Source organism: Sinocyclocheilus grahami, unplaced genomic scaffold, assembly GCF_001515645.1.
Source record: "Sinocyclocheilus grahami isolate Dianchi unplaced genomic scaffold, SAMN03320097.WGS_v1.1 scaffold3375.1, whole genome shotgun sequence".
Classification (NCBI taxonomy): Eukaryota; Metazoa; Chordata; class Actinopteri; order Cypriniformes; family Cyprinidae; genus Sinocyclocheilus; species Sinocyclocheilus grahami.
Window position 1 is genome coordinate 10,373 of NW_015508508.1, and position 11,670 is coordinate 22,042.

The following is an 11,670-nucleotide window of genomic DNA, read 5'->3' on the forward strand; positions in this document are numbered from 1 at the left end:
CTGTGGAATTTTTGTGACTCCTCGTGCCTCAACTCGGTTTTGACCAAATCTTAGATTGTCTGATTCGGTCTGATATCCTACACACATTAATAAAATACTGGCTATTTCTAATGTGTTCACATTATTTTCTCCAACCGCTGTGCACTTAAAGGGATAGTTCACCCAAAAATGAAAACCACCCCATGATTTGCTCACCCTCAAGCCATCCTAGATGTATATGAAGCTCTTCTTTCAGACAAATATAATCAGAGTTATATTAAAAAATGTCCTGGCTCTTCCAAGCTTTATAAAGTGGGGTCGGACTCAAATGAGAATTAAAATAGACTACTGTAACATTACTAGTCATGTAACATGTGAAATGATGTAAGATACTCACTTCAGTGTGTTGAGTGTACAGTGTTTATCCTGCAGTAGAGCAGCGATCTGATTCACTCGTGTGTCTCCTAGTTCATGTCCACTCAGATTCAGCTCTCTCAGGAGTAACGGGTTTTTACCCACAATTCCAGTCACATACTGACAGGCTTCATCTGCAGCAGGACCCACAAACCTGCAGAAGAGAAGATGAAGCTGGATTCAATTCAATGTGCATTGCATCACAAAACACTGGATTGCTGATCCACTAACAGAGAACATGATCTGGGTTTAGACCATCTCTGGATAGTTTTATTTAACTGATGTCTGTGTTGATGCAACAGTAATTCTGCTCATTATGAGAGAAACTGCAGGTTCAGACGCGCGCGCGCGTGTGTGTGTGTGTTTGTGTGTACAATTATCACCAATACTGCCTGTGATAGATCTGCTGTAGTAGATTTACAGTGTTATGAATCTGAGCTTGATGGAAATTAATGTACAGTGCATTCAGAAACATTTAAACAATCAGGATAATAAGTCACACTAAATATTTTCCACAATAACACAATCATAAATGTTAACTATCGAGGCACCAAACTACTGAATACCAGCACATCTAGTGACACAAAATGTCTGATTAAGCTGTAACTTTTAACACAACTAAACTGTGCTGACATTTATCATCAGAACAACAGCAGCATCTGGTCTTTCATGTTTGATCATTTTTGATGCATCAAATTGTGTACCTTACTGAATAAGTGAAATAATATAATATAATAATATTTATATATAATATAAATAATTCACATGCGTATCATTTATTTGGCATTACTTCATCACGTCTCACCTCAGTGTCTTGAGTTGAGAGTTTGGATCCTGTAGTAAATCACTGAGCTGCTTCACTCCTGATGGTCCAGGATCATTTCCTGTGAGATCCAGCTCTATCAGGTGTGAAGGGTTTGATCTCAGAGCTGAAGACAGAGCTTTATAACCTTCTTCAGTGATACTGCAGTCTGAAAGTCTATTAAACAAAGATGTTATTCTTCCTTATAACACAGATTATCATACAAGTACATGTTCTAGAGAAGAGCTGGGTAAAGTTTTTTGCATTTTCATTTTCCACAATTATAACCTACAGTTGCGATCAAAATTACTCAACTCCTCAGAGACTGCAGTACTTTGCAAATACAAGCTTTTCTGAAGATCCTGTATAAAATAACAATTGCATCTATAACAGTTCACTGGCATACTAAAAGACATAATATCAAAATATAAATGTAATATTTTTTAGTAACAGAGCTATGTCATAATTATTCATTATGGCCTTCATGTTGAGACATCTTGCAGAATACCTCTCCTGATCAAGAAGAACAAAAGGCCGACTTGAACTTGCTAAAATTCATTTGTGTCGACCTGTGGAGCTCTGGAAGAATGCTTTATGGAGTGATGTGACCAAACTGGAACTTTTTGGACCCATGGATCAGCGGTATGTCTGCTGCAAAAAAGGCAAAGCTCATAAGCAGAAGAACACCATCTCCATCGTCAAACTTGGAGGTGGATCAGTGCTGTTATGGGGTTGCTTTACTGTAGCGGGAAGTGGAAATCATGACGATATGAAGGACATCATGGATTCTTTGAAGTATCAGGCCATTTTGACAAGAATTGTGATGCCTTTGGTGCAAAGACTGAAGCTGATGATCAAAGGACTTTCCTGTAGGACAGTCATCCCAAAGAACACATCCAAATCTACTTTTGCTTGGTTCAGGGATCAATCATAGAATGTTCTTGAGTGGCCTGTTCAGTCTCCAGATTTAATTCTCAATGAAAATATCTGGTTGAATTTAAAGAAAGCAGTGGCAATGTGAAGGGCAAAGATTATCAGTGATCTGGAAGCTTTTTCAGGCGAGGAATGGGCCAAGACTGTAGTAGAGAGGTGACAGAAGCTTCTAAGCACTTACAGGCAGCGTTTATTGGTGATTTTAAAGAATAAAAGATTCTGTGCAAAATTTGAATAATTTTGAACATGAATGTTTAGAACCAGTTTGAATTGCATCATGATTCATCAATGTTCCATTCTCAGAATCACTCAAAAGTGTATTAACAAACTTTCTCTAATACTTTACTGATGCCTTTGTTGAATTATTTTCATAAAATGTTGTTCTCCACAGCAAAATGCCTTGCAGGTCAAGGGGGTTGAATAATTTTGATTGCAACAGTATTATAACCTTCTTCAGTGATACTGCAGTCTGAAAGTCTACAGAAAGACTAAATAAATACATAAAAACTTTTATTACACCATTAGGATATTAACATTTTCCATCACCTCAAAACATCAATCTGTTTGTCAATATTGTATAAATGTATCTACACCAACACACCAGTTTCACATTACTGACCCATTCCTTGTGACACAGCATCAGTTTACAGACCAGCTGGAGCTTTACATTGATTCGTGTTTAGATTAATCAAATTCAGACCTGAGTATCTGCAGTGTCTGTGAATTTCTCAGCAGACTGGAGATTTCTGTCACTCCAGAGTCTGCTATTTGATTCCTGCTCAGATCCAGCTCTCTGAGGTTTGAATTAAACGCTGATGCCAGAGCAGCACAACCTTCATCTGTAATACTGATGCAGTTTAACCTGTAGAAGAGAGAACACAACTAATTAAGCTACACATACAATTACACAAACAGCAGCTTTAGCTACTACTTTTATCTGCCAATATGAGATTTGCATGATAATCATACTGTGAAATTATTATTTTTTATTTGATAATTATAATAATATTTTGTATTTTACAGTACAATACTTAAGCCTAAACCATACTTACAACGCTACATAGAACAAGCAGCAATCTGAATATTTACCAGTATGTTTCAGCTGACAGTTGACAAATACTGGTGATGATGATGATGATGATGATGATGATGATGATGATAACCACATTACAAAAGTCACATATGGTTTTTCAGTCAGCAATCTCTTACACAAGACACATAAAAACACCCAGCAGCAAGAATTTTAAAATTTCAATTTCTTAAATTAAATTTAAGAATTTAAAAGCGTCCTTGTAACAATGAAAAACGTACATCAGTGTGTTGAGTGTAAAGTGTTTATCCTGCAGTAGAGCAGAGATCTGATTCACTCGTGTGTCTCCTAGTTCACGTCCACTCAGATTCAGCTCTCTCAGGAGTAACGGGTTTTTACCCACAATTCCAGTCACATACTGACAGGCTTCATCTGCAGCAGGACCCACAAACCTGCAGAAGAGAAGATGAAGCTGGATTCAATTCAGTTCTTAACCAAACTTGGTGAAAACAGCATCTGATTCTGAAACTACATACAAACTACATACATTCAAATTTTTAATTTACTTTATTGCAACTGTGAAATAATATTTATATAAATAATTCACCTGAATATAACTTATTTAGCATTATTTCATCCCGTCTCACCTCAGTGTCTTGAGTTGAGAGTTTGGATCCTGTAGTAAATCACTGAGCTGCTTCACTCCTGATGGTCCAGGATCATTTCCTGTGAGATCCAGCTCTATCAGGTGTGAAGGGTTTGATCTCAGAGCTGAAGACAGAGCTTTATAACCTTCTTCAGTGATACTGCAGTCTGAGAGTCTATTTAAAAAAGGTTATTATTTTTAAAGTTATATGATTAATATCACAACAAAAATGTGTAATATCTTTCCTCTTCTGATCGGAGAAGAATTTTTTTTTTTTACCATCTGACAGGAGCATGTCTTTCCTATTTTAGATTACAGTAGTACTATTTTCATTTTGATCAAAAGAGAATGTTATTATTAAAGGGGTGGTTGATTGCGATTTCACTTTTTTAACATTAGTTAGTGTGTAATGTTGCTGTTTGAGCATAAACAATATCTGCAAAGTTGCGGTGCTGAAAGTTCAATGCAAACGGAGATATCATCTTTTAAAATTCTGGCAGTTTAATGCCTACAAAAATGGCTCATAGGAACTACAACGAGTTACTTCCCGGGTTTGTGACATCACAAACCCAGACAAACCCCGCCCCCGGGAACATGCAGCAAAGGGGGCGAGGCCGTACTGCGCTGCATTAGAGAAGAGGAAGAAAACTAGGGGTACATGTAAATATCTATTCATATATGTGTATTAAATATTAAAAGCTAACAGAAGCAGTAGCATTTACAAATAACAGTGTATCTAAAAGTATGAGGCCACAACAACAATCAAAAAACACATCATTAAGAGCTGTGCTTGCACAGGTTCTGCATGATCCTCTTCACTAATATCCTCTGCGTCTCAATCGGGCTCAAACTGATAAGCAATATTGATGATGCCATTAGGCACGTTTCCATTACAAATCTGCGCAAAACTTTGGCGATAGTTTATAATTGTCAATAAAAGTATTGTGAAATGACCATTAACGTCCCAGGTTATGTATGTAACCATGGTTCCCAGAGGGAACGAGACGCTGCGTCGGAAAACGCTAGGGGAACGCCTTCAGCGATACCAAGCTCTGAATCATATGTGTAATCAGTTGAACGATGCTTCCGAACCCCGAGAGCGGGCGCTGGATCTGGTGATTAGCAGATCCATACGCGAAACCCACGAGCACAGCCGCCGCTCCGCCTCGGCGAAAGCGGGGCCGGCACCGCGAGGAACGCTAGTGAAAGCTCCCTCCTCAAAGAGAGCCCTCTGAGAGCGAAGCAAGGCAGTAACAACTATGCTTCGCTCGCAAGCAAACCACGCACAGGCTGTGTGTGTCCCCACTCGTGATATAACTTTATCTTTGGGCAGGGAGGAACACACAACCTACAACGTGGCCTGCTCTCGCCTTGAAATGCTTTGTCCTTGCATGAGCTTAGACATAGCTGGAGCTTATAGACTTTGGACAGACAACAATAAATAAGACTCACAGAACATAAATCGTGACCGACACACACAGAGAGCTTCGCTGAATGACAGAAAGCTAGCGCCGGTGGCACCTCACGTGCTTTTAAAGCTTCCTGGTCATGACGTCACCCGCCGCGGACGTCTCGCCCATCGTTCGACTGATTACACATATGATTCAGAGCTTGGTATCGCTGAAGGCGTTCCCCTAGCGTTTTCCGACGCAGCTCGAGTTCCCGAAGGGGAACCAATGTTATGCGACTAAAATGTAACCTTTTGCCTCTCGCGATAAGTCATGTCAATGGTTTTTGGTGTGATTTTGACGGATTTTGGCTATATTTATTCAAAGGAGTCGTATGCGTGTATCTTTACAGAAGCAGCACAGAGAGATGCTTCAGAAACGTGCGTGGCACGGCTAGAATAAACAGAAGCATTAACCAGAGTGGCCGCAATCAGCTTCAGTGGCCGTATCAGAGCCACACTGCACTGCAGACATGTGCAGTGTAAACTGTCTAAGCATTAATGGCAGGGAAAACCCCTTATACTGGAGAGCGGCCACGTATGAAGTGTTTCTTGGAGGTTATAGAATATTGAAGAATGATATGACTTTTTACATACACCATGTGACCTGTAAATGTGAAAAAAAAACATTTCCATTGCAGTTTTGTGAATTATTCCTTTTTCGCATTGCCTGAAAAACTACCTCATGCGAGCGTAAAAACGTTTTTGCGATATATGGGCATTTTTGCGAAATTTACGTGTTTCCATTAGGCGCATTTTCAATTCGCAATTTCAATTTGCGAAATTTGAAGGGTAATGGAAACGCACCTATATGTTTACAATACAACCGGAGCACATGCTGCTGAGCTGAGGGGTGGGACGATTAGACGCGCACTGGAGGCGGTTTAGCCAATTACAACACACTGTCCTAGCTAACCAATCTGAGCCCATCATGCATTTCTGAGGGAGGGGCTATATAAAACCAGCAAATGATCAGCACGTTTATGGGAGAAGGGACAGAGCGATGTCGAATAAAGGTAAATTATCTGAAAAATAATGTTTTTTTTTTTTAACGAAGCATTAACACGTTAGACTGCACCCCATAAACACAATCAAGCCTAGAAAAAAAACAATCAACCACCCCTTTAAAACCAAACAATGGTTCATTACATTCACCTGAGTTTCTTCAATGTGCAGTTTTTATTTTCTAATCCGTTCTGGAGTTTCTTCACTCCTGAATCCTGCAGATTATTGTTGCTCATGTCAAGCTCTTTCAGACTGGAGTTTGATCTCAGGACTGTAGCGAGAGCTGAACAGCTTTCCTCTGTTAGACCACAATCACGCAGCCTAAAATGAATTCACAAATACAAAGTATGGTAACACTTCACAATAAGGTTCCATTTGTTAATGTTAGTTAATGTATTAACAAAGAAAAAAGAACAATACATTACAGTATTTATTAATCTTTGACAATGTTAGTTAATGAAAATAGAGCTGTTCACTGTTAGGTTATGTTAATTCACAGAGCGTTAACTAATGTTAACAAGCACAACTTTTGATTTTAATAATGAGAACCTTTAGTTTACAGTTACTGAAAGGGGTCATAAACTGAGAAATTACATTTCCCTTGATCTTTTGACATGTAACAGGATTACAAGATACTGTGTAGTGTAAGTGGTGAAAAATCTTTGCATTGCCTTCCTTGTGATCCTAACATCAGATCTACACCGGTCACAAACATTGTGGCATTGCGAATCCATTTCTCTTTCATGTCAGAAGCAGTGCCAGCACTTGGAGCACGTCAGAAATAGAACAACATCAGTTTACTCTCAGAGATTTGTCATGTCAATCTGTTCCACATCCAGTGTAGTCGTATATAGGGCCGCAGGGGTGGCCTTGCTACTGTTTTTAAAGACATCTTGCACGTTCTCGATCTACTGGCTCATATAACAGTTTTGAGGTGCAACTTTTACAGTTAGTCTTAGTAAATCCCTTTACTACAGCTCTAATATATCATCCTCCTCACCATAATAAGGACTTTATTATTTATAAGGTTCTGCAGAGAGTGTCACTACTGAAACTACACATACTCTGAGATGCACTTGTAGACAGGCTGAACGCAAATGGAAGAAGGACAGATTGCAGATTTTGAGGAACTCCTATAACATATTTCAGAAAGCTGCAAAATGCAATATTTGTCTGAACTTATCACAAACAATTGTCACAAATCTCAAGTTCTTTTTTCTACTATTAATTCTGTCTTAAATCACTCTGTGCATTCTTTTCTAGACCTCTCTGCTTCTCTCTGTAATGGTTTTGGAAAGTTTTTGAGAAGATCACACAATTAAGATCCCGGCTGTCTAACTCAGTATACATTTTGCATGACGTTCCATTATGTTCTTCTACCTGGTCTGAGTTTGAACCTATTGATTTGACCTCATGTAATGAAATTGTTGGTCACCTAAAACCAACTAACTGTCCTCAGGATATTATTCCATCTCTTTTCACAGTTGGTCCTGATGTGTTATTTGTTATTAACAAATGTTTGTCTACTGGTTCCTTCCAGAACATAATTAAATACGCTATGGTGATGCCATTTCTTAAAAAAAAAAAATAAAACCTGGATCATTCTTCTCTTTCCAATTTTCATCCAATTTGAATCTACCCTTTATCTCAAAGACCCTTGAGAAAGTTGTACTGACTCAATTACAATCTTATTTGGCTGTTAGTTCTGTTCATGAGATGTTTCAATCTGGCTTCAAAGCTTTACACAGTACTAAATCTGCCCTTGAGTCTCAAGTGATATTTTTACAGAGACTGATTCTGGGAAATTCATGGCTTTAGTTTTATTAGATCTGAGTGCTGCCTTTGATTTGGTTGACCATGAGGTCCTGTTGACACGTTTGGAGACATCTGTGGGCCTTCGTGGCACAGTCTTACAGTGGTTCCGTTCTTATCTGACCAGCAGATGTTTTAGTGTTTGCATTGGTCATCAGACCTCCTCTTGTTTATGTCTTAATTGTGGAGTTCCACAGGGATCAATCCTTGGGCCGATATTGTTCACCCTGTACATGTTACCTCTGGCTTCCATTTTTTAACAAATATAAAGTATCCTTTAATCTATATGCTGATGATTTTTTAATTTAAATGAAAATAAAACCAAAATAATTATTTTTGGCCATAAGGAAAATTGTGTGTTAAATGTTGACTGTAGCTCTCTGGCTCCATATGTAACTCAATGTGCTAGAAATCTGGGCATTCTGTTTGATCACAATTTAAACTTCCAAACGGTGGTCCATGCTTTTGTAACAACTACATTAATTTAGACTATTGGTATTCACTTTATTACGGTGTTTCTCAGTCTTCCCTCTCTCGTCTACAGCTAGTGTAAAACACAGCTGCTAGACTACTCTCTGGCACCTGCAAGTATGAGCCAGTAACTCCTATTTTATCTGCACTGCACTGGTTACTTATCAAATATAGAATTTACTTTAAAATTCTGTTATTTGTTTATAAAGCCCAAAATAATTTGGCCCCTCAGTACCTGACTGACCTGCTTCATCCGTACACCTCTTCTAGAACATTGAGATCCAGTGATCTCTGTCTACTCATCGTGCCTAGATCTAGACTTAAATGAGGTGATCGAGATTTTGCAACTGCAGGTCGGAAACTCTGGAACAGTCCACCTCTTCATATTAGATTAGCCCCCTCTATTTCTGCTTTTAAGTCTGCTCTAAAGACATATCTATTCTCTCTAGCTTTCAATACCCCTTGATCTTTGGTTTAAATGTTGTTTGCTATTGTTGTGTTTTAAATGTAATAGTCTTGTTTTATTAATTTTATTTCTGAATTTTTATTCTATTCTGTACAGCACTTTGGTCAACTTCGGTTGTTTTAAAATGTGCTTTACAAATAAAAATGGTATTGTATTGTATTAATATACAAAACTGTTAGCCAATCATAGCAGTGGGCGTTCACTTTAGCATCTTGAATGTGCCTCGTCTATAAAAACAGACTGTTCTGCAGAGAGGGTCAAAACCTGGATACAAAATAGCCTATTATACCTAAATTATGTTTTTTGATGTAAAAATTTTCCTAATATTATAGGTGCATCACATAGAACATTATAAAATAATTTTAAAAAATGCAGTACATGACCCCTTTAAGGTTTCAATTATCTAAAACTCAACAGCTGTGAAAGTCTTTCATCTAAATGAACCACAACATACAAACAACCTCAAAATGGTTGAAAAACAAGAAAATTTAAGTTTTGAAATGGCCTAACATAAGTCCACTCTTAAACCACATTGAAATGCTGTGGTAGGACCTTAAATGTAGAGTTCATGCTGGAATTAAAGCCTACAAATTTCACTGAGCTGAAGCAGTTCTGTCCTCAATTCTGTGGCAGATTATCTAGGTCCATGTTTACAGATGGATCTGAATTCTAACCAAACACTAGGGATTGTCACAAAACTTACCTCAGTATCTCTAATTTGCAATTTATATTCTTCAGTCCAGTGCAGAGCAGCTTCACTCCTGAATCCTGCAGATTATTATTGTTCATGTTCAGCTCTTTCAGATTGGTTTCTGATCCAAGAACTGTAGCCAGAGCTGGACAGCTTTTGTCTGTTAAGTCACAATCATTTAGCCTACAAGAGAAATAAATCAAATCAGAGTTAAGATACATGTAATACATTTGTTAAATACAAAAAAATAATTATACCAATTATTTTTACATAAACAGTAACGATACTGCATATATATTAGATATGTATTGATTCAAGTTTCCTAGATAAAACAAACTAGCATGCTTGAATAAAACTTAATAAAATATGTAAATGAATAATAGGCTTATATCATTAATGGTAATAAGTTATACATTTAAAAGTGCTGCTCTATTATCTTGATGAGTGTCTTGAGGTGGAGAATATGGAGGTTAATAATTTATGCATTGAGGTTATGCAAGAGTATATCTCCTTTATAGCAGAAGTTTAAGAAGTTGAACTGCATATTGGAGTAGAAATAACTATGGAACAATGTGTTTTATAATAACATGATGTGCTTCTTCTGCAGCTAACTAAACAGCTTGTTTTGCTGAAAAGAGAAATTTCTACATACAACCCATGTCAATCTAATAAAATACCATTGAACAGTAATTCCAAAGGACTGTAATTTTTAAAGAAAAAAAAAGTTAAACAAAATGTCTTATGATTTAATCCTATAATAGATATACACTTATAACTGGTATATGGTTAATAATCACTATAGATCAGAGGTGTCCAAACCTGCTATGTATCCATGCAGATAAATGCATTTTTTAAGAGGAGCACAAAACATGACAAAATATATGAAATAACTTACAGAGCTCTTTTGGAGGTTTTGATGACTGCTGATAATCTAATGAGACACTCGTCTGATTTCTTGAATTTCTGAAGCTCAAACTCCTCCAGCTCCTCCTCTGATGTCAACAACACAAAGACCAAAGCAGACCACTGGGCAGGTGAAAGATCAGCAGATGAGAGGCTTCCTTTGCTAAGGTGGGTCTGAATGTCTTTCACCAGAGTTTGGTCGTTCAGTTCATTCAGACAGTAGAACAGATTGATGGATCTCTCTGGAGACAGATTAGCTTCAATCCAGCGAGCAACGCTTTCTCTTGCTATCTCCATGTTTTCCGCAGTTACTTTCGTTTTCGGTTTCGTCTTCTTCGTGGGTTTTTCTGGAGGGTTTGGAGCGAGCTGAACAGTTACTGTCACCTGCTGCACTGGAGCCTGGATATTACACCTAATACATTTCAACACTGCATTATTATTTTCACTGTTCCTGGACTGTTATCTATCATGTTTATTGCAGATGTCACACATGCAGAGATTTGTATTTATTTGTTTCTTTCATTTCTTTCAATTCATATCAGGGTGTAGCATTAATACTTGTTCTACAGTTTCTGCTTCTTTATGTATATAGGCTCCGTGTCCAACTGGTTTTTGAGTCCATCATTACTTTGTCCAGCTGAGGGTTCCAAGCATTGCGTATAATAGAGAATCATCTCACATTAAAGACAATAAAGTAGTGCTCCGTTTTAAAATGAAACAAAGAAAAGACAAGAATAAACAATATGAATGCACAAATTCAGAAATAAATTAGTTAGCAGCAGATAACATGGTTTATCAGACGATAATGACGTGCTGTTGAGAGATTTATGATGAAGTTTGTCTCAGCTGACAGTCATGAAATGAGTTTAATGTCAGTTTACAGGTGATCTGAAGACATCAGCACAATGAAGGAGGAGAAAACAGCAACTATATATGAAATGAATTCCTTTCTTAATTCCCCAAATAACATTAATCATAGAAGTATTCAAACTCACTTGCAGTAGTTCATTGACCATGTGATGCTTCCATTTTGATTCATTAATAAAGCGAAATGGCCATCGTTTGGATTTA

The 11,670-nt window shown here is 37.6% G+C and overlaps 2 protein-coding genes across 2 annotated transcripts in view; both read right to left on the reverse strand.

Moving 5' to 3' along the window:
- LOC107576230 (ribonuclease inhibitor-like) overlaps window positions 1–1,427 on the reverse strand; it is a gene marked incomplete at its 3' end in the record, with an annotated part of 7,877 nt that extends 6,450 nt beyond the window's left edge. Inside the window, exons 1-3 of the mRNA XM_016262451.1 lie at window positions 1,420–1,427; window positions 1,199–1,288; window positions 377–547 (exon numbers count right to left, since the gene is read on the reverse strand). Of these exons, the coding sequence (XP_016117937.1) occupies window positions 377–547; window positions 1,199–1,288; window positions 1,420–1,427 (269 nt within the window). The remainder of the gene's footprint in view (window positions 1–376; window positions 548–1,198; window positions 1,289–1,419) is intronic.
- Window positions 1,428–2,450: 1,023 nt separating this feature from the next.
- LOC107576231 (ribonuclease inhibitor-like) lies at window positions 2,451–10,933 on the reverse strand. The gene is made up of 3 exons (XM_016262452.1): window positions 10,592–10,933; window positions 9,709–9,879; window positions 2,451–2,605 (listed from the first exon to the last, which is right to left on the reverse strand). Exons 1-3 carry the CDS (start codon window positions 10,894–10,896, stop codon window positions 2,536–2,538), a joined length of 546 nt encoding a protein of 181 aa, XP_016117938.1. The 5' UTR covers window positions 10,897–10,933; the 3' UTR covers window positions 2,451–2,535.
- Between the last annotated feature and the right edge of the window lie 737 nt (window positions 10,934–11,670).